Genomic DNA, 24,352 nt, shown 5'->3' with positions numbered 1-24,352 from the left:
CATTTGTAACAGTAGCTTCTATTTTTATGTAATCATTGATTTTTAATTTCATTCCATTATGGTCTGGTTGAATGCAGGGTATTATCTCTGGTTTTTTTTTTTTGTATTTACTACAAGTTGCTTTGTGACATAAGATATGATTTATTTTAGAGAAGGAATCATGTGCTGCTGAGAAGAAAGTATATTTGCTAGTTGATGGATGAAATATTCTACATATGTCTGTTAAAACTAAATTATTGATTTATTATTTAGTTCTATAGTTTCCTTATTTAGTTTTTGTTTGGAAGATCCATCCAGTAGTGACAGAGGTGTGTTAAAGTCACCCAGTACTATTATATTGTGGTCTACTTGACTCTTGAAATTGAGAAGGGTTTGTTTGATGTACATAAATGCTCCATTGTCTGGGGCATAGATATTTATAACTGTTATGTCCAGCTTATATATACTTCCTTTAATAAGTATAAAATGTCCTTTTTTTGTCTCTTCTGATTAACTTTGTTTTGAAGTCTACTTTATCTGAGTTGAGAATGGAAACCCCTGCTTGTTTACACAATTCATATGAGTGATAAGTTTTTTTCCCATCATTTCACCTTCACTCTGTGGATGTCTTTGCCCATTAGGTGAGTCTCTTGAAGACAGCATATTTTTAATCTAATCTGTCAGTCTATGTCTTTTGATTGATGAGTTTAGGCCATTAACATTCAAGGTTATTATTGATATATGACTTGTATTTCCTGTCATTTTGATTTATTTCTGGTTTTTGATTTGTCTTAAGTTTCTCATTTGGTTGTCCTTTAGTTCAGATCCTTACTTTGATGGTTTTCACTCCCCCCACCACTTCATCCTCATGGAAATATTTTGTTGAGAATGCTCTGTAATGTAGGCTTTCTAGCTGTGAATTCTTTTAATTTTTGTTATCATAGAATGTTTTAATTTCATGTTTAAATCTGAAACTTAATTTTGCTGGAAATAAAATTCTTGGTTGGCATCCATTTTCTTTCAGAGCTTGAAATATATTATTCCAGGACCTCCTATCTTTGAAGGTCTGGGTTGAGAAATCAGTTGAGACCTGAATTGGTTTCCCACTATACGTAATTTGATTTTTTTCCTCTCACAGCTTTTAAGATTATATCTTTATTCTGTGTGTTGGGTCATTCTCATAATGTGTCTTGGTGTGGGTCTGCTGTAATTTTGTACATTTGGGGTCCTATAAGCCTCTTGTATTTGATTTTCCATTCCATTCTTTGGGTTTGGGAAATTTTCTGCTACTGTATCACTGAATAGATTGTGCATCCCTTTGGTTTGTATCTTGGCTCCTTCATCCATTCCAATAAGTCTTAAATTTGTTCTTTTCATTTATCCCATAATTCTTGGATGTTCTATTCATGGTTTCTTACCATCTTCTCTGCATGTTCAACTCTACTTTCAAGATTATATATTTTGTCTTCATTGTCTGAGGTTCTGTCTTCCAAGTGGTCTAGTCTGTTGGTGATGCTTTCTATTGAATTTATAATTTGGTTTACTGATTCCTTCATTTTGAGGATTTCTGCTCTTTTTTTTCACAATCTCTAACTCTTTATTGAAGTTGTCTTTCACTTCCTATGTTTTTTTCTTTGATTTCACTCCTTTTACTATCCTTTACTTCACATAGCAATGTAGCCATATACAATCTGAACTCCTTCTTGGAAATTTCTTCTACTGAGTTATCAGTGGTTTCTGTTGTTGAACCATCTTAGTTTGTTTTGGGCACTTTATGCCCACAGTGTACCTTTGTAGACATGGGTAGAAAATCATTATTTCTTTGTAAACATAGAATTTAGATAGGAATTTGCTTCTTTTCCCCATTCTGCTTCAAATCTTCCTATTGCTTTTCTGTTGTCAATGCACCACTCACCATAGGAAAATGGACACCTCTTCTCTGCCCCAACAATGAAAAACCTTAAGCAATTCGCAGCTTGGTGAGGCAGAAGAAGATGACTTTATGAACTGTCACAGTGTAAAACATCAACAGTAGACACAGGAAGACATTTTTCTCTTTCTCCTCTATATCCCTTAGCTCTCTGTTAACACCTCTAGTACAGGAATTTGCTTTGAATTATTGTTAATTATAAATATGTTTATTAAAACCACTACCCTGTAAGTCCTGGTAGACAGATGTATGTTTTTATATTTGTATTCCTTGCAGTGCTTAACATAGAGCCTTGAATACAGTACTCACTAAATGTCCACTGAATGCTTGCTGCAATGCAAGTGCTCACTTATTCCTGAGGCATGGTGGGAAGTAGCAGTGAACAAAAGATGCTAATTTTGTGAAGCCATGAAAATAGTTTCTTAAATATTTTAAGTTACAAACTTAAAACTGGTACTACTTATCATTCCTTTGCTTACTAACTTATCATTTAAAAAATATTTACTATGTGCCAAACACTCTAATCATTAGGAAGCCAAAGGTAAAAGAGAAAAGGTTCTTGTCACCATCGAGCTCATTCATTGTAGAGGGGCAAATGAACAATAAACAAGTATTCACATATAATAAATTAATAATTTTTGATACATGCTAAAAAAGAAGTAAAAAGTTGCTATGATTAAGATAAAAATGAGGAGTGATTTACTTAGATGAGGTGAGAGGTAGAAGTCTCTCTGAGGAGGTAGTACTTGAGCTGAGACTTAAAGGGGGAATGAGGGGTCTTGCCAGGCAATGAGCCAGGGGCAGTGAGTTCTAGTTGGAGGTTAAGTGCAAAGGCCCAGAGGTGAGAAAGAGAAAGTTTTAGGCACCAGCAGAAGACAAAGAATAAGAGTGAGAATGAATGAGCTCAATATAGATAGTAGGCAGAAGCTCTCTATTAATACAGTGTTTTGAAGTATCTGGCTTTGATTTTATTCTGAACTTAAGAAAAAGCCACTGAAGAATTTTCAGGAGAGGTTTCATTGCTGAATTGTTTTCAAAAAATCTCTCTGGCTTCTGGTAGAGAATGGAATGGAGGAGGGCAAGAGAGGAGACCAATGTGAGAGCTCAGGGTGTGGTCAGCAGAGGATACTTGGATGGATAAATGGATACTTGGGTGGTAGAACCAATTAGATATGCGGATGGATATAATAAATGAATGGCTAAAAGAATGGAAGCATATTAGTGTTGATTTTACTAAATGTGGAGATCTGCTTTTGAAAGTCCTCCAGAGATCGTTGTGACTTACTTCACTAAAAAAAGAAAATATGCTGTTAAGTCCCACTAAGCTGATAACTTCTGATTGCTGTGTCATTAATTTTGGTTTGATAACTTAGAAAAACCTGTGGGATTCTTATCTTTTGATTCAGCCACTTTTGCTTCAGAGACTCATTGATAACCTCTATTTCCTACGCTTTCAGTATCAAGAATTTCTCTCATCATCTGCCCACTTCCTTCACATTTTAGATTTCTAGATGAAGTTATTTTAACCAGTATTTACTGAACATAACTATTTTTTAAAAAGTTATATATTTAAACTTAGAAGACAGCATTACTTTCTTACAGCAAAAGCAAACATATAGAATGTAGGTCCTTTTTGTGTTTTTGTTATTTGACTCTTCTGAAAATATTTCATGAATGTATAAGTGCTAAACATTTATGCTTGATACATCATAAAATGATGCTCTGTCCATCTTTCATAAGCAGAACTATTTCTCTCTTTATAGGTTGATTCAGCAAATTTCTCATGAGATCTTATGACAGTATAAGTAGCTCTCAGTTTTAACTGGGTTTGGGGAAAAATTCTGATTATCAGTTTTTTTCCAAATTTCATTTTGGATATGGAAAAGGAAAAAAAATGTTGTGGCCTACCTTCTGAGGATTAGACAATTTTAAAGATGGGAAAAGTTTACTGATTTGAGTAATTGTTTAAAATCCCGGGATTTATGTTGAGAGAAATCAAATTTTAGATTTGAAGGACATCCAGGAATTGGTAAACTGGACATATTAGATTTCATGCAATTTCTCAATTGTATCATATCATAAAACCATGACCTTGGGTCACAGAGTAATACTTCAGATTCTAATTTCGAATTTATGTTTGATGCCAACAAAATCCAATTTAATATTTCTAGGTAGGTTAGGTCATCCATTAATAGTTAGCTTAGTAAAAAATGTTTGGTACACCTCCCCTTTCTTTTGCTTTTACTCTTTCAAACTCCCTAAGGGCTGACTTAGTTCCCAACCTCTTTTTCCTTCCCATGCCTGGTAGGTTTGCTGAATTCTCTCCTAATGCGGCAGTGGCTATGAGAAGTAGTGACCTTCAGTGTGTGCTTCAGTGAGGGTAAGGTTAAAAGTCATTCTGCCTGGAGGCTCATGATTGGATTAAAAGAACAAACAAAATCACCACAAACTGTGACTCACTATTTTGAGGTCATTTTATACCCACATATTCTATAAGAAGTTAAGTTGTACAGGATCCTGGCACAGGTAATTTTCATTTTGGTGAGGATGCTCTCTTTTTCACCTTAGACAAACAGTTTGTTCTCTGAAATCTTGTTTGTGGCACAGATTTTGGAGTACCAGTTCTCCAGTGTACAATTCACTAAGTGAATGTATAATTCATAGCTGAATAAATTAGGAAAAATCTTGACAAGCCATTAATTATAAGCAATCAATTCTGATCATAAAGAACCAAGTAAGTACTCAACTATCCCATAGGCATAGTAAAGATTTATGTAGCCTTTCCTCTGAATCACTCATCATATTTGCTACTCTTAGTCTGAGGAAATCAGGTCAAATCAAATTAGTCTTCCATATCATGACCTCATAGGTTGTATCACCTCAAAACTCATTATATAAAGTTTGCAACAAGCTTCCTGTGTTTTATTCCAACATTTAAAAATAAAACAGCTGAGTCCTATAATTTCTGTCAAAATCTTACAAACACTCCTCCCTATCAAAATGTTACTATGAGAGCTGTTCCTATGGGAGAAGAGGTGATATATCAAGAAAATGAGATAATGAGGAAACAAAAAGAGTTGAAATTTATTCTGGGCTAGTCTAATACTATGTAGAAATATTAAGCAGTAATTGGACAGCTCCACAAGCTGGTGGCCCCCAATTGTCTACTTCATTAGCTTCAAATTTCCACTGTCAAGGTTACTAATGGGCTGAATAACAAAGGCTGGTAGCCACTTCTCTCAACTGCCTTACTTAAATACACAAGTTGCCTCAAATGGGTTTTCTACTCCCCCACTATTTGGCATAATAGCAGGAATTAGTTTATTAAATTAGCAAGTTAATCTGATATCTCAGTGCCTAAGGGACTAAAACAGGACAGATTAAGTTTAGGGTATGACAGTGATGAATAGTGGGAAAGAGAAAGCAGAGTAAGATGATGAGTGCTTTTATCTAAAATACATATACAAATCTTTTGATGCATAAAGAAATTTTGATGATAAATATGATTCTTCAGTGATACTTTGCTTACAGTTTGATAAAAACACACATAACCCACCCTGTTACAAAGCTGGGGAAGGATATTACCTATAACTCATTTCGTTCTGTCACAATTATGTGTCCATGCAATTTTTTTTTTAGGATTAAAGTCATTTAATTAACTTTAAAAGATCAGGTTATTATTATTACTCTGCCAAATACTCATCAGAAGATTCTTAATCTTTTCCCAATTTTATTGGGAAGCATTGTGTTTGGCCATAGTAACACAGATATATTTAATTGGCATGGCTTTTAAGCCTTTCCTCAAACCATAGAGCAGAGGGCTCATCTGCATTATTCTTTTTTTTATTGTTGGTTATTCAAAACATTACATAGTTCTTGATATATCATATTTCACACTTTGATTCAAGTGGGTTATGAACTCCCATTTTTACCCCGTATACAGATTGCAGAATCACATCAGTTACACTTCCATTGATTTACATATTGCCATACTAGTGTCTGTTGTATTCTGCTGCCTTTCCTATCCTCTACTATCCCTCCTCCCCTCCCCTCCCCTCCCCTCCCCTCCCCTCTTCTCTCTCTACCCCCTCTACTGTAATTCATTTCTCCCCCTTGTATTATTTTTCCCTTTCCCCTCACTTCCTCTTGTATGTAATTTTGTATAACCCTGAGGGTCTCCTTCCATTTCCATGCAATTTCCCTTTTCTCTCCCTTTCCCTCCCACCTCTCATCCCTGTTTAATGTTAATCTTCTTCTCATGCTCTTCTTCCCTACTCTGTTCTTAGTTACTCTCCTTATATCAAAGAAGACATTTGGCATTTGTTTTTTAGGGATTGGCTGGCTTCACTTAGCATAATCTGTTCTAATGCCATCCATTTCCCTCCAAATTCTATGATTTTGTCATTTTTTAATGCAGAGTAATACTCCATTGTGTATAAATGCCACATTTTTTTTTATCCATTCGTCTATTGAAGGGCATCTAGGTTGGTTCCACAGTCTTGCTATTGTGAATTGTGCTGCTATGAACATCGATGTAGCAGTGTCCCTGTAGCATGCTCTTTTTAGGTCTTTAGGGAATAGACCGAGAAGGGGAATAGCTGGGTCAAATGGTGGTTCCATTCCCAACTTTCCAAGAAATCTCCATACTGCTTTCCAAATTGGCTGCACCAATTTGCAGTCCCACCAACAACGAACAAGTGTACCCTTTTCCCCACATCCTTGCCAGCATTTGTTGTTGTTTGACTTCATAATGGCTGCCAATCCTACTGGAGTGAGATGGTATCTTAGGGTGGTTTTGATTTGCATTTCTCTGACTGCTAGAGATGGTGAGCATTTTTTCATGTACTTGTTGATTGATTGTATGTCCTCCTCTGAGAAGTGTCTGTTCAGGTCCTTGGCCCATTTGTTGATTGGGTTATTTGTTATCTTATTGTCTAATTTTTTGAGTTCTTTGTATACTCTGGATATTAGGGCTCTATCTGAAGTGTGAGGAGTAAAGATTTGTTCCCAGGATGTAGGCTCCCTATTTACCTCTCTTATTGTTTCTTTTGCTGAGAAAAAACTTTTTAGTTTGAGTAAGTCCCATTTGTTGATTCTAGTTTATTCATTTGTTGATTCACTCTTGTGCTATGGGTGTCCTATTGAGGAATTTGGAGCCCGACCCCACAGTATGTAGATCATAGCCAACTTTTTCTTCTATCAGACGCCGTCTCTCTGATTTGATATCAAGCTCCTTGATCCATTTTGAGTTAACTTTTGTGCATGGCGAGAGAAAGGGATTCAGTTTCATTTTGATGCATATGGATTTCCAGTTTTCCCAGCACCATTTGTTGAAGATGCTATCCTTCCCCCATTGCATGCTTTTAGCCCCTTTATCAAATATAAGATAGTTGTAGTTTTGTGGATTGGTTTCTGTGTCCTCTATTCTGTACCATTGGTCCACCCACCTGTTTTGGTACCAGTACCATGCTGTTTTTGTTACTATTGCTCTGTAGTATAGTTTGAAGTCTGGTATCGCTATACCGCCTGATTCACACTTCCTGCTTAGCATTGTTTTTGCTATTCTGGGTCTTTTATTTTTCCATATGAATTTCATGATTGCTTTCTCTATTTCTACAAGAAATGCTGTTGGGATTTTGATTGGCATTGCATTGAACCTATAGAGAACTTTTGGTAATATCGCCATTTTGATGATGTTAGTTCTGCCTATCCATGAACAGGGTATATTTTTCCATCTTCTAAGATCTTCTTCTATTTCTCTCTTTAGGGTTCTATAGTTTTCATTGTATAAGTCTTTCACCTCTTTTGTTAGGTTGATTCCCAAATGAATTCAGCAAAGTGGCAGGATATAAAATCAACACGCATAAATCAAAGGGATTCCTGTATATCAGCGACAAATCCTCTGAAATGGAAATGAGGACAACCACTCCATTCACAATATCGTCCATGCACATTAGATCACTCTCTTTGGTATGTCAATTATCTGCTCAAATTCTGGGACAAGAGCAGTCTGATATTTAAGATAAAGAAAACTCAGTTTTAACTGTAGCAGAGACCTATGGCTCTGCTACTTTTTCCAGAACCATTCTTAGATTGCTGACTCTTTTCAGCTTAGGCAGAAACTACTTCTTTGGTTGGTCTATTTCTGAAGATCAACTACTTCTTGGCATCATCACAATATTCTCATCTGTGTCTAATTCCCAATAAGGTCAACAAATTCAGGGTGAACAAGTGAATGTCAAAAGCCCAGGAAAATGGACTAGAAGAGATAAGTATGTTGTTTTACTTCTGAGCGTTTTCCTTATACATAGATATACATGTCAGGTATGGGCTTACCTGGTACAATTTTATAGGCATTGAGTTGGTCTCCCTGGTCTACTGAAATATTTATGATGTTCTAGAGAGAAGTTGGAGAGCAAATGAAGAACATAAGGGGAAAACAATGTGCAAGAAGTGGAGGCTGAAGCCACAAAGACAAACTCTGCTTGGAGAGTCCTATTTATCAGACCTGCCTGAAATGGAAAGCAATTGCAGCCAGTTTCTTTGAAAGGCCAGCTTAGGCTGCCAAAAACATTAAATTCTGAGTGATTTCCATCTCACTGACTCAGGGAGCCTAAAAATCTGAAATTAATACTTTAGTAACAAGGCTGATGCCAGCCAGTGCTAGGGAGGAGGCTGAATTCCAACTGAAATGAAGTCTAAGGAAGCTTTCTTTTTTTTCTTTTCTTTCTTTCTTTTTTTGATAACTCTTGGTCCTGTTTATAATTTTATTCTCTGGCCATTAAGAGAAATATGATGACTCCTCAGCAATGGTGTTATTCAATCATAAGAGAACAGACTACCCAGCATTTGAAGATGGAAGTATTTGCTTTTCTTGTCCTAGTGTGCCAGCCTGATGCTGAAATGTTACTAGTTAATAAACAATGCTGAGAAAGCAAGCTTATGCAACCATGACATGTCTGCATAAAATCATATTTTCTCCTTTGGGAGTCCCTGAGGATTTCAGCCTTTCTAAGGATATTGTTAATTCAGTGGTAGTCTGGTAGCCTTGAACCTCAGCTTTAAATCCTCTGATAAGTTCTGGGATGGGAGAACAAATTAGCTAGCAAGGATCTGTCTGGGTACTGATCCCAAAATGTTTATTAGGTAATTCTAGGTTAGTCTTTTTTTTTTTAAACTATGTAACTGCCAACTCTATGTATTAAGCATCAGCAGCTGTACTAGTACAATATAGTCCCCCCTTATCTTCAGTTTTACTTTCTATGGTTTCAGTTACCCAGGGTCATCTTCAGTCTAGAAATATTAAATGGACATTTCAGAAATAAATAATTCCTAAGTTTTGAATTTTGTGTTGTTCTGAGTAGCATCATGAAATATCATGCTGTCTCACTCTGTCCTGCCTGATCTTTGTCTAGTGTATCCATGCTGTATATACTACCCACCCATTAGTCACTTAGTAGCCCTTAAGGTTATGAGATTGATTACTGTAGTATTTCAGTGCTTATGTTCAAGTGACCCTTATTTTACTTAATAATGGCCCTGTAGGAGTTAAGATGCCTGTAATCTGGTGGTGCCTCCCTACCCCTTCAGTGCTGGGCATGGAATCTAAGGGTCTCAGGCAAGGTAAGCAGGCACTCTACCGCTAAGCTACATCCCCAGCCCAATGCCTGCAGTTTGAAATATGCCAAGAGAAGCTGTAAAGTACTTCCTTTAAGTGAAAATACAATAAGATTTTGAGAGAGAAGAAAAGAGAGAAACCACATTCACATAACAAGTATATTGTTAGAACTGATCTACTTTATCACTGTTTTTAATTTCATGTTGTGCCTAATTTACAAATTAAGCAGTATTATATGTATATATGAATAGGAAAAACTGTAGTACATATAGGGTTTGATATTATTTGCAATTTCATGTATCCACTGTGGATCCTAGAAGGGAGGTACTAACTTATAGTAAAATTGTTTTGGGGATTCTGTACAATTCATATAAGAAACTTAAGACTCTGGTTTTTGTTTGTTTTTAAATCTTGTGTCCCCAAATGCTGATGGCAGAAGAATATTGCTATCTGATTCAGTCACAAGATTTAGGTAAGGCATGTCTTAAGGGTCTATTACTACAAGGGCATGGGGGAAAAAAAAGAACATGTTCTGAATATTGTCTTTGTATTCTGTATTATTGTAGGTATTATACTACAAAACTTGCTTAATGTTCATCAACTCTAGGAAGAACGCATTATTATTGCTTTTATGTAGGTAAGAAAACATTCTCAGATCATTAGTAACTTTTCCCAAAGGTCACAGTTTCTAGAAGAGGCAGGATTTATAGGCATACAATTGGACTCAACAATTCCTGTTCTTTCCAATACAGCGTGTTTCTTCAAAAAAAGTTTCCCTCTCAGGGAAAAGACCACAAAAATCTATTGCCTGACTTAATATCATCATCAGAATCTGGAACAGATTTTCTAATGAATCAGCATGGAGTGGGCTGAGCAGCATGCCCACAAGCACAGTTGTCTCTAATAAGGCCTGGTGCAGAACAGGGTCACAAGGGTAATAAAACCCAAGGATCGTCAGAGTTTTAGTTTCTCTGGTGAGTCACATTATGAGGAATAGTCAAATTTAGCCTATCTTCTTTTAAAGCCAGAATACGTTCTGCAATTGTCAGCAATGTTGTTGGTATCTTCTTTGTTTCCAGGAAATTAGTAATAAACTTATATTTGAAAACACATACTTTATTAAAGGAATAATTTTCAAAAAACAGTAGTGTGGAAGAATAGAAAGCACAACCCACTAGAATGTCAGAGACTAGGTTCTACCCCACAGAATGGGAGACAGTTTCATATCTAGCCTGGTTTGCTGAATTGAGAACTATTCTTAACTTAGGGTTAAACTCATCAGGAATGAGTTCTGGGGGACAAATTAGTGATATCTGCCATAGATGCAGGATTGGGAGTGATGGTATATACCACAAATTTGTCATCTCTATTCAGTCTCTCCTCCCTTCTCTCACATTAACTTTATGATTTTGGGCAAGTAACTGAGCATCTTTAAGGCCTTCATAAAGCAAAATGGGGATAATGACACCTTATTTATCTGAAGGTAGTGTTAGGTCGGTGGTGGCGACTTAGAACAAAGCAGCCTCACGGGAAAGAAACATCAATCAGGTGCCTGCGGAAACGCCTGTCAATCAGTGAGATCTCCTGCTTAATGCCTGTCAATCAGCTGGACCCCCTGGCCAATCCTGGAGTTCAGCCAACTCTCCTGACCAACTTCAAGGGAACAAGGGACCCTAAAAACACCTTTTCCTGTCCCAAGCCCTTCCCTTCCTGCTGTAAGCCCCATAAAAGTCCAGTCCGGTAGAGCTCCCATGCGGTTTCTCCTCAGACCCTTTTCCTGTCCACTCTGTGGGTCTGAAAGAGTTCTGCCCGGGAGTGATATCTGAATAAAGCCTCGTTCGGCGGCCCTTTTTAAATCTGCCTCCTTTGGTCCCTGCCTGCCTGGCCTGATCTGACAGGGACCTTCTGAAACTCTTCAAGTCTTTCAGCTGTAGGGTTTAAGATTCTCTTCTTAAAAGGGCAATAATAATTTTAAAAATAATTTTTAAATAATTTTGCTCAAGTCAAAGAGATAAGAACAATATGTCAATTTTTTTTCATATCTGAGGAATACTGAGAAAATCTATTATATAGCTAACTTAATTATTATCTGTAATCTCTAGCTGGGCCAGTGAAAACTATTGAGGAAGACAAAGGATTGCAGGGCAACATTCTAAATATCTATGCAGATATTGAAAATTGAATAATAATACTGTGAGAAAATACATCATTAAATCTCATCTTAGCCTTGCCTTGAAAAGAAACAGAATATGTCTCCTTTATGTGAAGTGTTCAATGAAGAACACTTTTCTCTATTTTCAATACCCATGATCCATGCAATAAATATAAAATAGGCTCAGAATTGTTTATCACAGATCTGTATCTTACCTGGGATCACAGAGAAATTTGGTTTTCTCTCCTTCTTCTCTCCAGATAAGCCATTCTCGAAAAGAAGGATGTACAAACATACGAGTCATGTCTCTGCGCTTGATTAGGAACATGGAGAGGTTCTCCATTCTCTGCTGAAAATCTTCCCATTCTAGTGTGCCTTCAATGCTACCCGCATTGATGGCCTGGAAGATATGCTCATCAGTCAGTGGGTGTAGAGAGGCCACTGCCACATTCAGGAGAGGCATCACCCGGTCAAAAGAAGACTGGGTTGGGAACTTCATATTGCACTGGAGTAAATAAACCTCTGAGAGTGAAACAGGAACTACTTTGTAGCTAGAGCTCTTTAACACTAAATATCCTTTCTCTATGAGGTCAAATGTAAGTTTCAGGTATAGATAGGACCCTTGACTGAGGGTCTTGAGATGAGAACTGAGCTTGCCAAATGTAGTATTGTCCATTTTGCCATTAAGTGAAATGTTATTCTGGATCTCTGAGCTGCTGTGTATCCGGTGCAGGATGTAAGCCTGCAGGTCCTGGTCTATGGCTTCATTCTCTTCTAGTCGATCCAAAAAAATCCTATGGAAAGGCAGCAACTTGGTAATCTCCTAAAATAGACAGAACAGAGAGAGACAGAAAGACCTTCAGTTTCCCCTAACTTTTGTGATAAACTATGAGGTCCACAAATTTACTCTGAACTTCTGAATGGACAAAGAAAAGAGGGAAGCATGATCAAGTATTAGTATCTACAGATTAAAACAAATTAGTTGCATAGGAAGGACACTGTTTTTCCTAATATTGGGACTTTTAAGATAATTTTTTATGGGTCTTTGTAAAGGGTACTTTAGGAGTGATTTCATGGCTACTATTCTAAACAACACTCCTAAAATAAATAGAAAATGGAGTGCTATATAATTCTTTGGCTGTAATTATTCTCAGTGTAAATCAGGGCATAATGCCCAAGTACAACTCAGTAAAATAATGTATATGGATTCAAAGAATGCCATGTAAAAATGTGGCTTTTAATAAAAAGCAAAACAAAGACAAAATGTGGCTTTTTAACTCTCAATAAAATACTACATTTAAGCCTTCTTGAGATGCATAAGATGAAAGGAACATTTCTAAAAGTAGAAGCTTGGTACCTTGGTGATCTGCTTGGAAGTTACATTTGGGTAGGGTGATAGGGCTTTGTGATGAGTGCTATGCACGGATTCCATCCTTTCTTAACTACTTTACTCCTGTAAGAACCCATTCTCTTCTGCATCAATTTCTTCTTTTCATCTGGATCACACAGACATACATTCCTATATTCTTCCTAGTATTCTCTTTGTTCCCATTTTTAGTAAAACTTAGGGAAATTTTTCTGTATCTGCTATTTCTAATCCCTCCCTTCCCACTTTCTTCTATATTTGTTCCAATCAGGCTTCAACTCTACCACTTAACTCAAATGTTTCTTTTCAGTAATCCTCACCTTATCAAATATAACAATCAACTTTCAGTTTTTATCTTCTTCGAACTCTCAATAGTGTTTTGACTCTTGACCACACCGCTCTGTAGTCACCTTCTGCAGCCTGCTTCCATCACATATTCCTCCTATTTTCCACTTAGCATGCTAACCACTTTTATTCAGCCTCTTCTGCCAGCTTCTCTTTCATTTCCTAGTCCACGAGAGTTGGGGTCCTACCTTTTTTCTTTTCTCTAACTATTCTTATTCCCCCAAACAGTTTATTTAGTCTCATGGTTCTAAATATCTACATGCAGATAATGTCTGAGTTTATGTTTCCAGATCACTTATCTCCTCTGAGTTCCCATCTTGTAACTCTGTCTACTTGACAGTTAAACTTAGATGTTTCATAGACAACTTAATGTGATTAAATTGAACTATTAAATTCTGTCCCCTACCACAAAATTTCCCCACACCTATAAATGGCATACCACTGACTTTCGAACCAATTCCTTGGGGGCATCTGTGACCTTTATTCCTCAAGCCGACATTTGCTCATCAAAAGCGCAAGACTCATTCTTGAATATTCTCTCTTGCTCATACCCATGTTCAGCCCATCATCAAATCCTTTTGATTCTTCTTCAAAATATACTCCAAATGTGGCTACTTCACATGGTCTCTACTGTCACTTTTCATCTGTATTTCTGCTTACAATCTAGATCATCTACATTTTATTATCTACACAGCTATGAGACAAAGAAATCTTTTAAAAGATAGATCAGATATCATCACTTTATAATAAGGCCCCTTGGAGAGTCCTTTCCTATCTACCCTATCTAAAACAACTATCATCTCCATTTATTCCGTTATCCTGTTTTTTTTTCTTCCTCATAGCACTGACCACTACCTATGATTTTAGCACATGTTTAATTTTTTCTTGTGTTTTTAACTAGAATATAAGCTTTATGTAGGCAGGGATATTGTATGTCTTGTTTGCTGTAGAATCCTTACTCTCTAGAACAGTGCCTGGCATACTCTTAGTCCTTAAAAAACGATTGTGAGAATTATGTATAACAAAATTTAAGGGTTCATTTTTTAAAACCTATTAATTATTTAAGAATGTTGGATCTAAAAGAAAATATTTTTTAAAAAAATTCTTAGTTGAAGTGAATGAAGCATCTGGGGAGTTATGCAGGTCTCTATCCATGAAGACAATAATAAAATATGGACTTGGTAGATTAGAATGTAGAGAACTTTTTCTGTTATTTGGCATAGATAAAAAATTAAAGTTATTTGGTCTAATACCTAGGTATACTTAAAATTTCTTCTGCAACTACACATGGCATTAAAAAATGTATGTGAGAATAATATCACCTAAGCATACATACATTTAGTAAAAATAGAGATTATATTCCTTCCTGGAGGTTTTTTCCTACTTATCCTTCATCTTTAACAATCCAACTATTGGCCAATAAAGATAGGTCATATGCCATTTTTTTTTTTGGTACCAGGGATTGAACACAGGGGTATTTAACCAATGAGCTACAACCCCAGCCCTTTTTATTTTATATTTTGAGACAAGGTCTCATTAAATTGCTCAGGGGCTCACTAAATTGCTAAAGCTGGTTTTGAACTTGTGATCTTTGCCTCAGCCTCCAGAGCTGCTGGGATTATAGTCATATGTCACCATGCTCAGCCAGTTATATACTTTTCAGCTATAAAGGTGCATTTATGTTAATTATCCACATTCTTTAACTCAATTTACTTTGAGATTGATAATAAACACCTGTAAGGTGATAGCCAGGATAGGAAATACAGTTTCTGATCATGGAAGACAGTAAAGATAATTGGTCAATATACTGGAATAATACCAACATCTGGGGAGATGGGAAAAGAAGGAACTTAATGCAAGACTCTTTTCTGTGTATTACAAGGGGGGTTGCATCAAAAGAGTGGGATGGGTGTATAATGTATGAGATTTTAATATACACCCAAAGAAAGAAGGGTTTAAAAAGAAAAGGTTAAGAAACACTGTTCCAAATCATGTGTAAATATTTAACGAATAGGGGATACCAGCAAGCTGCAGTGACTCACTCCTGCAATCCCAGCAACTGGGGAGGCTAAGGTGAGAGGATCCCAAATTTGAGGCCAACCTCAGCAAATCAGTACTGTCAAAAAAAGAGAAAAAGAAGAAGAAGAAAAAAAAAGAGCTGGGAATGTATCACAGTGGCAGAGCATCCCTGGGTCCAATCCCTAGTATGGTGGGGTTGGGGGTAGAAGGGAAAGGACAGGGAAAAGGAGATACCAACTCAACTACAATGAGAATGATGGGGAAGATGAATCATTTACCCTTAGCCCATATAGTTTTGCAGGCTCAATTCCACATTCCTGTTTCTTCTTCCAGGCTATTAAGTGATCAATGATTTAGCAGGGAAGATACTTTAAAGCAAATAACAACAATAAAACCTCTCATCTCCCACTTCCAATAAATTTAATCTGAAGCCTTAATTTTTCCAATATTTGTAGAGGAGGGCATAAAGAGAAGAAAGTTCACCTTCATGCCATAGAATGGTTGTTAAAGTAGAAGGAGAGGGAAGAACCGGACTCTAGATTGTAAATTAAACTGGATTTTGCAAAGCATTTAATGATAAAAGAAAGTGAAACAAAGTCAAAGTGCTAGGGATTTTCTTTGCATTGCTGTCCTTGGGACAAAGTATAGGAAAAGAACTTTCTTTTCATGCTCTTCTGAGGGACATTTTACCAAACCTTATATACAGCAAAGGGAGTGGAATTTGAGAGTCAGATAGAGAAATTGCCCTCTCTAAATTTAATGCTTCCTCTCTTTTGAAATTATTCTTGCCAAATCTGTGATATGTCAGGTTTAGAAAGAGTTATTGCTAAGAGATCTAGGATCTAAAATTTTTTTTAGGTTAAGCTCTTTCCAAGAAAAATTATTTATGGTTCAAAAGTAAACAAACACATACCTGTAAACTGGTCCTAACTGTTACAATTAGTTTGAGCCAAGAAGGAAATTTTCCAATCATTTTACTCAGAAATGATACAATTGTATCCCCATAATCCGGTTTGTGAAATTCTGCTTCATTTAGTCCATCAATTAAAATGATGAAATCTTCATCTGGGATTTTTCTCTCTGAGATAGAAAAAAACAAATTACTTTATAATTACCAAGTAGATAAAGTGAGTTTTTACTGGGTCTTTGGTCAGATATCTGCCTGGGGGAAAAAATAGACCTTTCATGTGGCCTTGAGTGCTCAAAAATATGTAACTTCTTACAAAGACATGATATAATTCATTTAGTGGGTTCATTTGTTTTTTTTACCAGATGAGAAAGCCTTTGTTACATATAATGTATGTATTGTCACTTTCATAAATCCCCATTTTATTAGTTGTGATACAAAGAATAAATTAGGAGAATCTAAACATAGAAATTCATTTTTCTCTCACACAGAAAAAGTTAAATAGAATGTATTTTGATTTTTTTCCCCCTATCTGATACCATCAAAGAGAACAGTATCACATGTTCTTTGGGGGAAATTCCTAAAATAAGGTCTAATTTTCTTTTTCTTTTTGTGGTACTTGGAATTGAAACTAAGGGTGCTCTACCACTGAGGCACATTCCCAGTGTTTTTGTTTGTTTGTTTGTTTGTTTTTTGAGACAAGGTCTTGCTAAGTTGCAGAGGTTGTCTTCAAATGTGGGATCCTCCTGCCTAAGCCCCTCGAGTCACTGGGATTACAGGCATGTACCACTGTGCCCAGCAAAAGATCTAAGTTAGTCTAAAAGTAATATATAGGACTACATGTGAATGTGTAGTGGGAAAGGAGAGACGGAGGAACAGAGAAAAAGAACTACAGCCAATAGACAGACCTGAACCAGGGGGTTAGATCCCAAGATACTAGCAGCTTCTAAGATAACACCCAAAGCAACCGAAATGAGACTAGTCCTTTGTGTGATCTTCCCAGAGGAGGAGGAGACATGTCAGAAAGACAAAAATCTGCTACATATACCCAGTTCCCTACTGAACTCTACCTGATTCTAACTTAACAAAATCAGTTTATCTTTAGGTCTGGGTTGAAGAAGGCAACTTAGTGAGATTTGGGATTCTATTCTCACTAAATCTTATTGATCTTGACCAACATTCTACAATTAGAGTTTTTTATAAAATCCCCAGATTGAATGAATATTTTAGTTTAAGTGAACTGTATTAAATCAAAGTTACTAGTTAGTAGGAACTTACAGGTTCTAAAGGGAGAGATGGGGGCAATAAGTCATAAATGAGAAATAGGCTTTTTCTGAGGAGGAAGAAGAAAATGAGGCTGAGTTCTGAATAACAAGCTGTGGACTTCTGTACAAGATTGGCTCTTTCCTTCGAAAGAGTCAAAAACAAACTATACATACTATTTTGGTTTCACCTTTGAACATGTGCAGATCTTTTGCAATGATTAATATGACTTTATATATTCCTTTAAAGCACAAGCTTTGTATAAAATGGAACTTAATTTCAATATCCTAAGTACTTTAAATCAGTTATAAAATTATGAAGAATTTTAACTATTACTTTCATGTGGCGACATTTTAGGAAAAGAAATGAACTATGGATTCCAGCTCTGTTAACAACAATTATTAATGAAATGGCTTTATAGATGATGTAACACTAAGAAAACACAATATTCTTTTAGGGAGTCCAAAGAATTAAGGAAAAAAGAATTATTTGGAACTAACCAGGATTTATCCAAACTCCTGGGAGCTATTATGTTCTTGATTTGAGGACTCTGATTCCCTTAAGTTTATATGTGTCTTTAGTTTCCAAGGAGGAATTTTCAAATTTTATCTGTTTGTCTGAGCATCATCACCTAGTCTCATCAATAGCATGCTGAAGCTGTCCTGTCCTGCCCATTGCAATATTTTTAGGCTGATTTTTAAACACTGGGTAGTGTGAAATTGGCTATGGTAGGAATAAATTCCTACCATAAATTCCCTTACATAATGGAAATTGGCAAATGTTAAAATCGGCTTTCTGCCCCCAGGTGGCTGTTAAAAATACCAGCACACCATTCTACCTACACTTCCATTACACATGCTTTAATTTCCTCTGGGTTCATTCCTAAAAAAGCCAAGATCTTCAAGTAGAGAAAAAGGTCCATGGTAATGCATCCATAGAGATTCTTTCTGGGTGGGGAGAGAACATTGCAAACTGCTCTCAAACATAAAGACCAAGAATGTGCTCTAAAGTATGATACAGACATTTTGATGAATGAAATAACTCATTTTCTTCAATAATAAAAATTTCATAGGGCTGGGGATGTGGCTCAAACGGTAGCGCACTCGCCTGGCATGCGTGCGGCCTGGGTTCGATCCTCAGCACCACATACCAACAAAGATGTTGTGTCCACCGAAAACTAAAAAATAAATATTAAAATTCTCTCTCTCTTTAAAAAAAATTCATTTATATAAATTCCCAGTAAAGTGTATTATTCATCCCATGAATACAACAGATAATATATATCAGGTTTTTTTTTTTGAGAGAGAATTTTTTAATATTTATTTATTTATTTATTTTTAGTTTTCAGTGGACACAACATCTTTCTTTTATGTGGTGCTGAGAATCGAACCTGGGGTGCACGCATGCCAGGCGAGCGTGCTACCGCTTGAGCCACATCGCCAGCCCCAATATATCAGTTTTTTTAAAAAGAGAAATATTCACCCCATTAATCAAGATGATGATGTTTTTAAAAATGATATACAGGGGCTGGGGTTGTGACTCAGTGGTAGAGTGCTCGCCTAGCATGTGCGAGGCGTAAGGTTTGATCCTTAGCACCACAAAAAAAATAAATAAACAAATAAAATAAAGGTATTGTGCCCAACTAGAACTAAAAAAATTTTTAAAAATGCTATACAGATTTAATGCAATTCCTATTAGGTTTCAATGTTCTTCTTCATAGAAATAGAAAAAGCAGTCATGAAATTCAATTGGAAAAATAAGAGGCCCAGAGTAACCAAAGCAATCCTCAGCAAGAAAAGTGAAGCAGAAGGTATCACAATACCAGATCTTAAATTATAATACAGAGCTACAGTGACAAAAACAGTACGGTATTGGCACCAAAATGGACTTGAAGAGCAGTGGTACAGAATAGAAGACACAGAAACAAACCCACATAATTACAGTGATCTCATACTACACAAAGGCACCACACACGTATTGGAGAAAAGACAGCCTCTTCAACAATGGTGCTGGGAAAACTGGAAATCCATATGTAATAAAATGAAATTAGAGCCCCATCTCTCACCCTGCACAAAACTTAACTCTAAGTGGATCAAGGACTTAGGCATTAGATTGGAGACCCTGTGCCTGTTAGAAAAAAAAGTAGGCCCAAACCTCCATTATGTCAGCTCAGGAACTGAATTCTTCAACAAGATTCCTAAAGCTCAAGAAGTAAAATCAAGAATCAGTAAATGGGATTGTATCAAACTAAAAAGCTTCTTTACAGCAAAGAAAACAATCAAGAATGTGAAGAGACAGCCTACAGAATGGGAGAAAATCTTTGCCACTTGCACCTCAGATAGAGCATTAATCTTCAGGATATATATAAAGAACTCAAAACACATCACCAAAAAAACCCAAATGATACAATCAATAAATGGGCAAAGGAACTGAACAGATGCTTCACAGATGAAGAAATGTGGTAAATAAATCTATGAAAAAATGTTCAACATCAGTAGCAATTTGAGAAATGCAAATTAAAACTAAGATTTTATCTCACTTCAATCAGAATAGCAATTATCAAGAATACAAGTAACAATACATGTTGGCAAGGATTTAGAGAAAAAGGTACACTCATACATTGCTGGTAGGACTACAAATTAGTGCAGTCACTCTGGAAAGTAGTATGGAGATTTCTCAGAAAATCTGAAATTGAACCAACATTTGACCCAGTTATCCCACTCCTTGGTATATACCCAAAGGATATAAAATCAGCATATAAAATCTGCATACTACAGTGACATAGCCACATCAATGTTTACAGCAGCTTAATTCACAACAGCTAAGCTATGGAACCAATGTAGGTGCCCTTCAACAGATGAATGGATAAAGAAAATGTGGTACATATACACAATGGAATATTACTCAGTCATAAAAAAGAATGAAATTATGGCATTTGCTGGTAAATGGATGGAACTGAAGGCTATCATGTTAAGTGAAATAAGCCAATTCCAAAAACTAAGGCTGGATGTTCTCTTTGATATGTGGATACTAATTCACAATACATGGAGCAGGAAGGAGGACTGAAGGTTCACCAGATTGGATAGGGGGAATAGAGAGAAGAGAGGAGGGATGAGAATGGGAAAGACAGTAACAGACATAACTTCCCTATGTTCATATATGAATACATGACCAATGTAACTCCATATCATATACAACCACAATAGTGGGAATTACACTCCATATATGTATGATATGTTGAAATATATTCTACTGCCAACAAGAACAAGAAGATACAATAATGATATTTTTACAAATCCTGGCATTATTTATTTATATTTTAGATTCTCTCCCTCCTTTGAAGAACTTATAAATCACTTGTGAATGCAGGTATATCAATAAATATTTCATCTGTTAAGAAGTGAGGATGTCATGTTTATACAAGATTATCATAATTTTTAGGATTTACAACAATAAATGCAAAGAATTTCCCAATGCCATTAGTAATGTAAACTAATGAAAACTATTCCTAAAATCATTCCTTTTCTTTTGGTAAATGAGGTTTCTTAATTAAATACTTAAGAGATGAGAACTTATTTAGATTTTGCATTTCAAAAGTAACAGCTTTACAATAATGCTTCTGCATGTTAATTTTCAAATAGTTTTAGATTATTTAAATAATACTCTAATTTAGGAACTTTTAAAGGATTTTGCAAATGAAAACTAAAAAAAAAATGAGGACTAACAAAAGACTACTCTTATGGTTTGAATGTGATATGTCACCCAAAAGCTCACATGTGAGACAATGCAAGAAGGTTCAGAGGAGAAATGATTGGGTTGTAAGACTGTTAACCCAATCAGTGAATTAATTCTCTGATAGGTATTAACTGAGTGGCAACTGAAGTGATAAGGTATGGCTGGATTGGGGTATTGCTTTGGGTTATATATTTGTATCTGGCAAGTGGAGGTCTCTCTCTCTGTCCTTTCTGATCATAACTTGAGCTGCTTCCCTCTGCTACACCTGGAGACATGAGGAATGAGCCTGCTGTCTGTGGATCCAGACCTCTGAAACCATGAACCCTCAAATAAACTTTTCCTCCTGTACATTTATTCTCATCAGGTCTTTCAGTCACAGAAGCAAAAAAAAAAAAAAAAAGCTGATTAAAACTACTACTACTTAATATTTTGCCATGTAAGAACATTTAAAATAATAACTACTATCCATTTTCACCATTATTTCATAGAACAGAAGATATTTTATGATTTAAAAAATTGAAGCAATATAAACCTATATATATATATATATATATATATATCTTATTTTTGTCATGAACTAGTTGAAAACTTTAATGTCTTGATGTTTAATAACCATTGCATTAGCTAACAAGTCATTGGATAGGTTCTTTAAAACCTTTAACCCTTATTTTTATAATTTATTTATTAGTGCATAATAAACATAATAGTGGGGTTCATTTTGACGTATTCATAAATTCAAATAACATAGTTTTCTTCTTTCAATCCCATGTATTACCGCTTTCCCTCGGGTCTCCTCTCCTCCCTCTTAGGATCTCTTTCCTGTGCTCTATTACTCTTCCTTCTTTTTACTCATTTTTAAAAAATTGATACATTATAGCTACATGTAAAACTGGAATGAATGGTGATACATTCATAAAAGCACATAGCATTACTCTCCAAATCTTCCCCTTTCCAACACCTCCTCATTCCTCCTTGGTTCCCTGCTTCTGCTCTACTGATCTTCCTTCTGTTTTCATAAGATTCCCCCCACTATTTTTTTTTTTTTTTTTTGGCAGTGACGGGGATTGAAGCTAGGGTCTTGCACATGCTAGGCTAGTGCTGTGTACCATAAGATATATCCCCAGCCTCCACTCTTTTGTGCTTTTGATTTTTGTTATTCCTGTTTTTCCTTCTAGCCTTTGTATATGAAAGAAAATATTTGACCTTTGACTTTCTAAGTCTGGCTTATTTCACTTACCATGATGTTTTCCAGTTCTACCCACTCAGTAAATGATATAATTTCATTCTTCTTTATGGCTGAGTAGAACTCCATTGTGTATATATGCCATATTTTCTTTTATATATTCATTTGTTAATGGGTACCTAGGATGGTTCCATAACTTGGCTATTATGGATTGTGATGCTAAACATTGGTATGCATGTATCATAATATGCTGATTTTAGTTCTTTGGATAAACACCAAGGTGTGGTATACCTGAGTCATATGATTCTAGTCTTCTGAAGAATCTCCATACTACTTTCCAAAGTGACTGTACTAACTTGTAGTACTACCAACCTTTCCCCTCACATCTTCACCAGCAATTATTATTATCTGCATTCTTTTTTTAAAAAAATGCTTATCTTTTTAAAAAGTTGTTGATGGACCTTTATTTATTTATATGCAGTGCTGTTTTACACATGCTAGGCAAGTGCTCTACAACTGAGCTACAACCTACCTGCTGTTCTTTGTATTCTTGATGACTGCCATTCTAACTGGGATGAGATGAACTCTCAGTGTAGTTCTGATCTGCATTTCTCTAATTGCCAAGGATGGTGAACATTTTTTTCATAAAATATTTGTTGGCCATTTGCATCTCATCTCTTGAGAAATCTCTCTTTAGAGAATTTTCTGCCCAGTTAGTGAATGGGTTATTATAGTTTTCTTTGGTGTTAAATTTTTTTGAGTTTTTTAATGTATTCTGGTTATAAATCCCATCAGAAGAGTGGATCCCAAAGATTTTCTCCTATTCTGTAGGCTCTTTCTTCACACTCTTATTTTCTTTACTGAGTAGAATCTTTAAAATTTGATATCATACCATTTACTGATTCTTGGTTTTATTTCTTGAGCTTTAGCAGTCTTATTAAGGAAGGTAATGCCTACACCAATGTGTTGGAGAGTTGCTCCTGTGTTTTCTTCTAGTAGTTGCATTGTTTCTTGTCTAATTCTGGGTTTTGAGATCTTATTTGAGTTGATTTTTGTGCAGGTTTTTAACGCTTTGAAAATACACATCCACCAGGGATTTCCCATTGCCTCCCTTTACATGTATACTTAACAAATATGTGTTCTGTTTTCCTTAGTAGTCCCATTCTAGCAACTTACCTAGGCGCCTGAGAGAAATAATTTTAAGAGTAAAGGACACAGCCAAATTAATAACTGAATCCTGGTACATGAGATTATATCACTAGCACATTGTATAGAAATTATTATAAATGTTAAGAAGATTCAGCTAATATTTTTTATTTAGAAAAGCTTCATATTACTTCTGAATTCTATGTCTCTTAGTTGTGATAATGAATACGCTTCTCATTCATTCCATTGGTGGCTCAAGCAAAAGGCCTACCGAAAAACTTCAAAAGTTTTTCATTTATGTGTGTATATGGGTATGTGTGTTCTAATAACTATACTTATGGAACTATAAAGTATTGTGAAAAAATGTTGACTTTTTTTTAAAAAAAGTATGTAATTTGAAATCTAGTTTCTAATTGTAAATTTTAAGTGTTTTCCATTGGAAATGAAATTCTAGCTACTTTTAAAAAAATATCCATTTGAAAAATTATTACAATAAAATTTATATATAGTGAATTGAGAAGATCTTAACAGTATACTTTGGTGAGTTTTGACACAAATGTACTCATGAAACCAATACCTGGATTGAAATGTAGAACATTGCCAACACTCTAGAAAATTCCCTTAGGTTCCCTTCTAGCCAACCTTCATAGGCAATGACCACTCTTCTAATTTCACAGACGAAATTTGCTTCTTTTGCTTAATATGATGT

General features: G+C 35.7%; 1 protein-coding gene across 1 annotated transcript in view; it reads right to left on the bottom strand.

Annotated features, from left to right (window-relative positions):
* Tanc2 (tetratricopeptide repeat, ankyrin repeat and coiled-coil containing 2) overlaps positions 1–24,352 on the bottom strand; it is a 412,218-nt gene that overhangs the window by 57,576 nt on the left and 330,290 nt on the right. The window contains exons 13-14 of the mRNA XM_077800862.1: positions 16,323–16,489; positions 11,895–12,502 (exon numbers count right to left, since the gene is read on the bottom strand). Of these exons, the coding sequence (XP_077656988.1) occupies positions 11,895–12,502; positions 16,323–16,489 (775 nt within the window). The remainder of the gene's footprint in view (positions 1–11,894; positions 12,503–16,322; positions 16,490–24,352) is intronic.

This window comes from Urocitellus parryii, chromosome 7 (genome assembly GCF_045843805.1).
Source record: "Urocitellus parryii isolate mUroPar1 chromosome 7, mUroPar1.hap1, whole genome shotgun sequence".
NCBI classification, from domain to species: Eukaryota; Metazoa; Chordata; class Mammalia; order Rodentia; family Sciuridae; genus Urocitellus; species Urocitellus parryii.
Note: the sequence above shows the minus strand (reverse complement) of the source record. Positions and strands in the feature narration are given on the sequence as shown.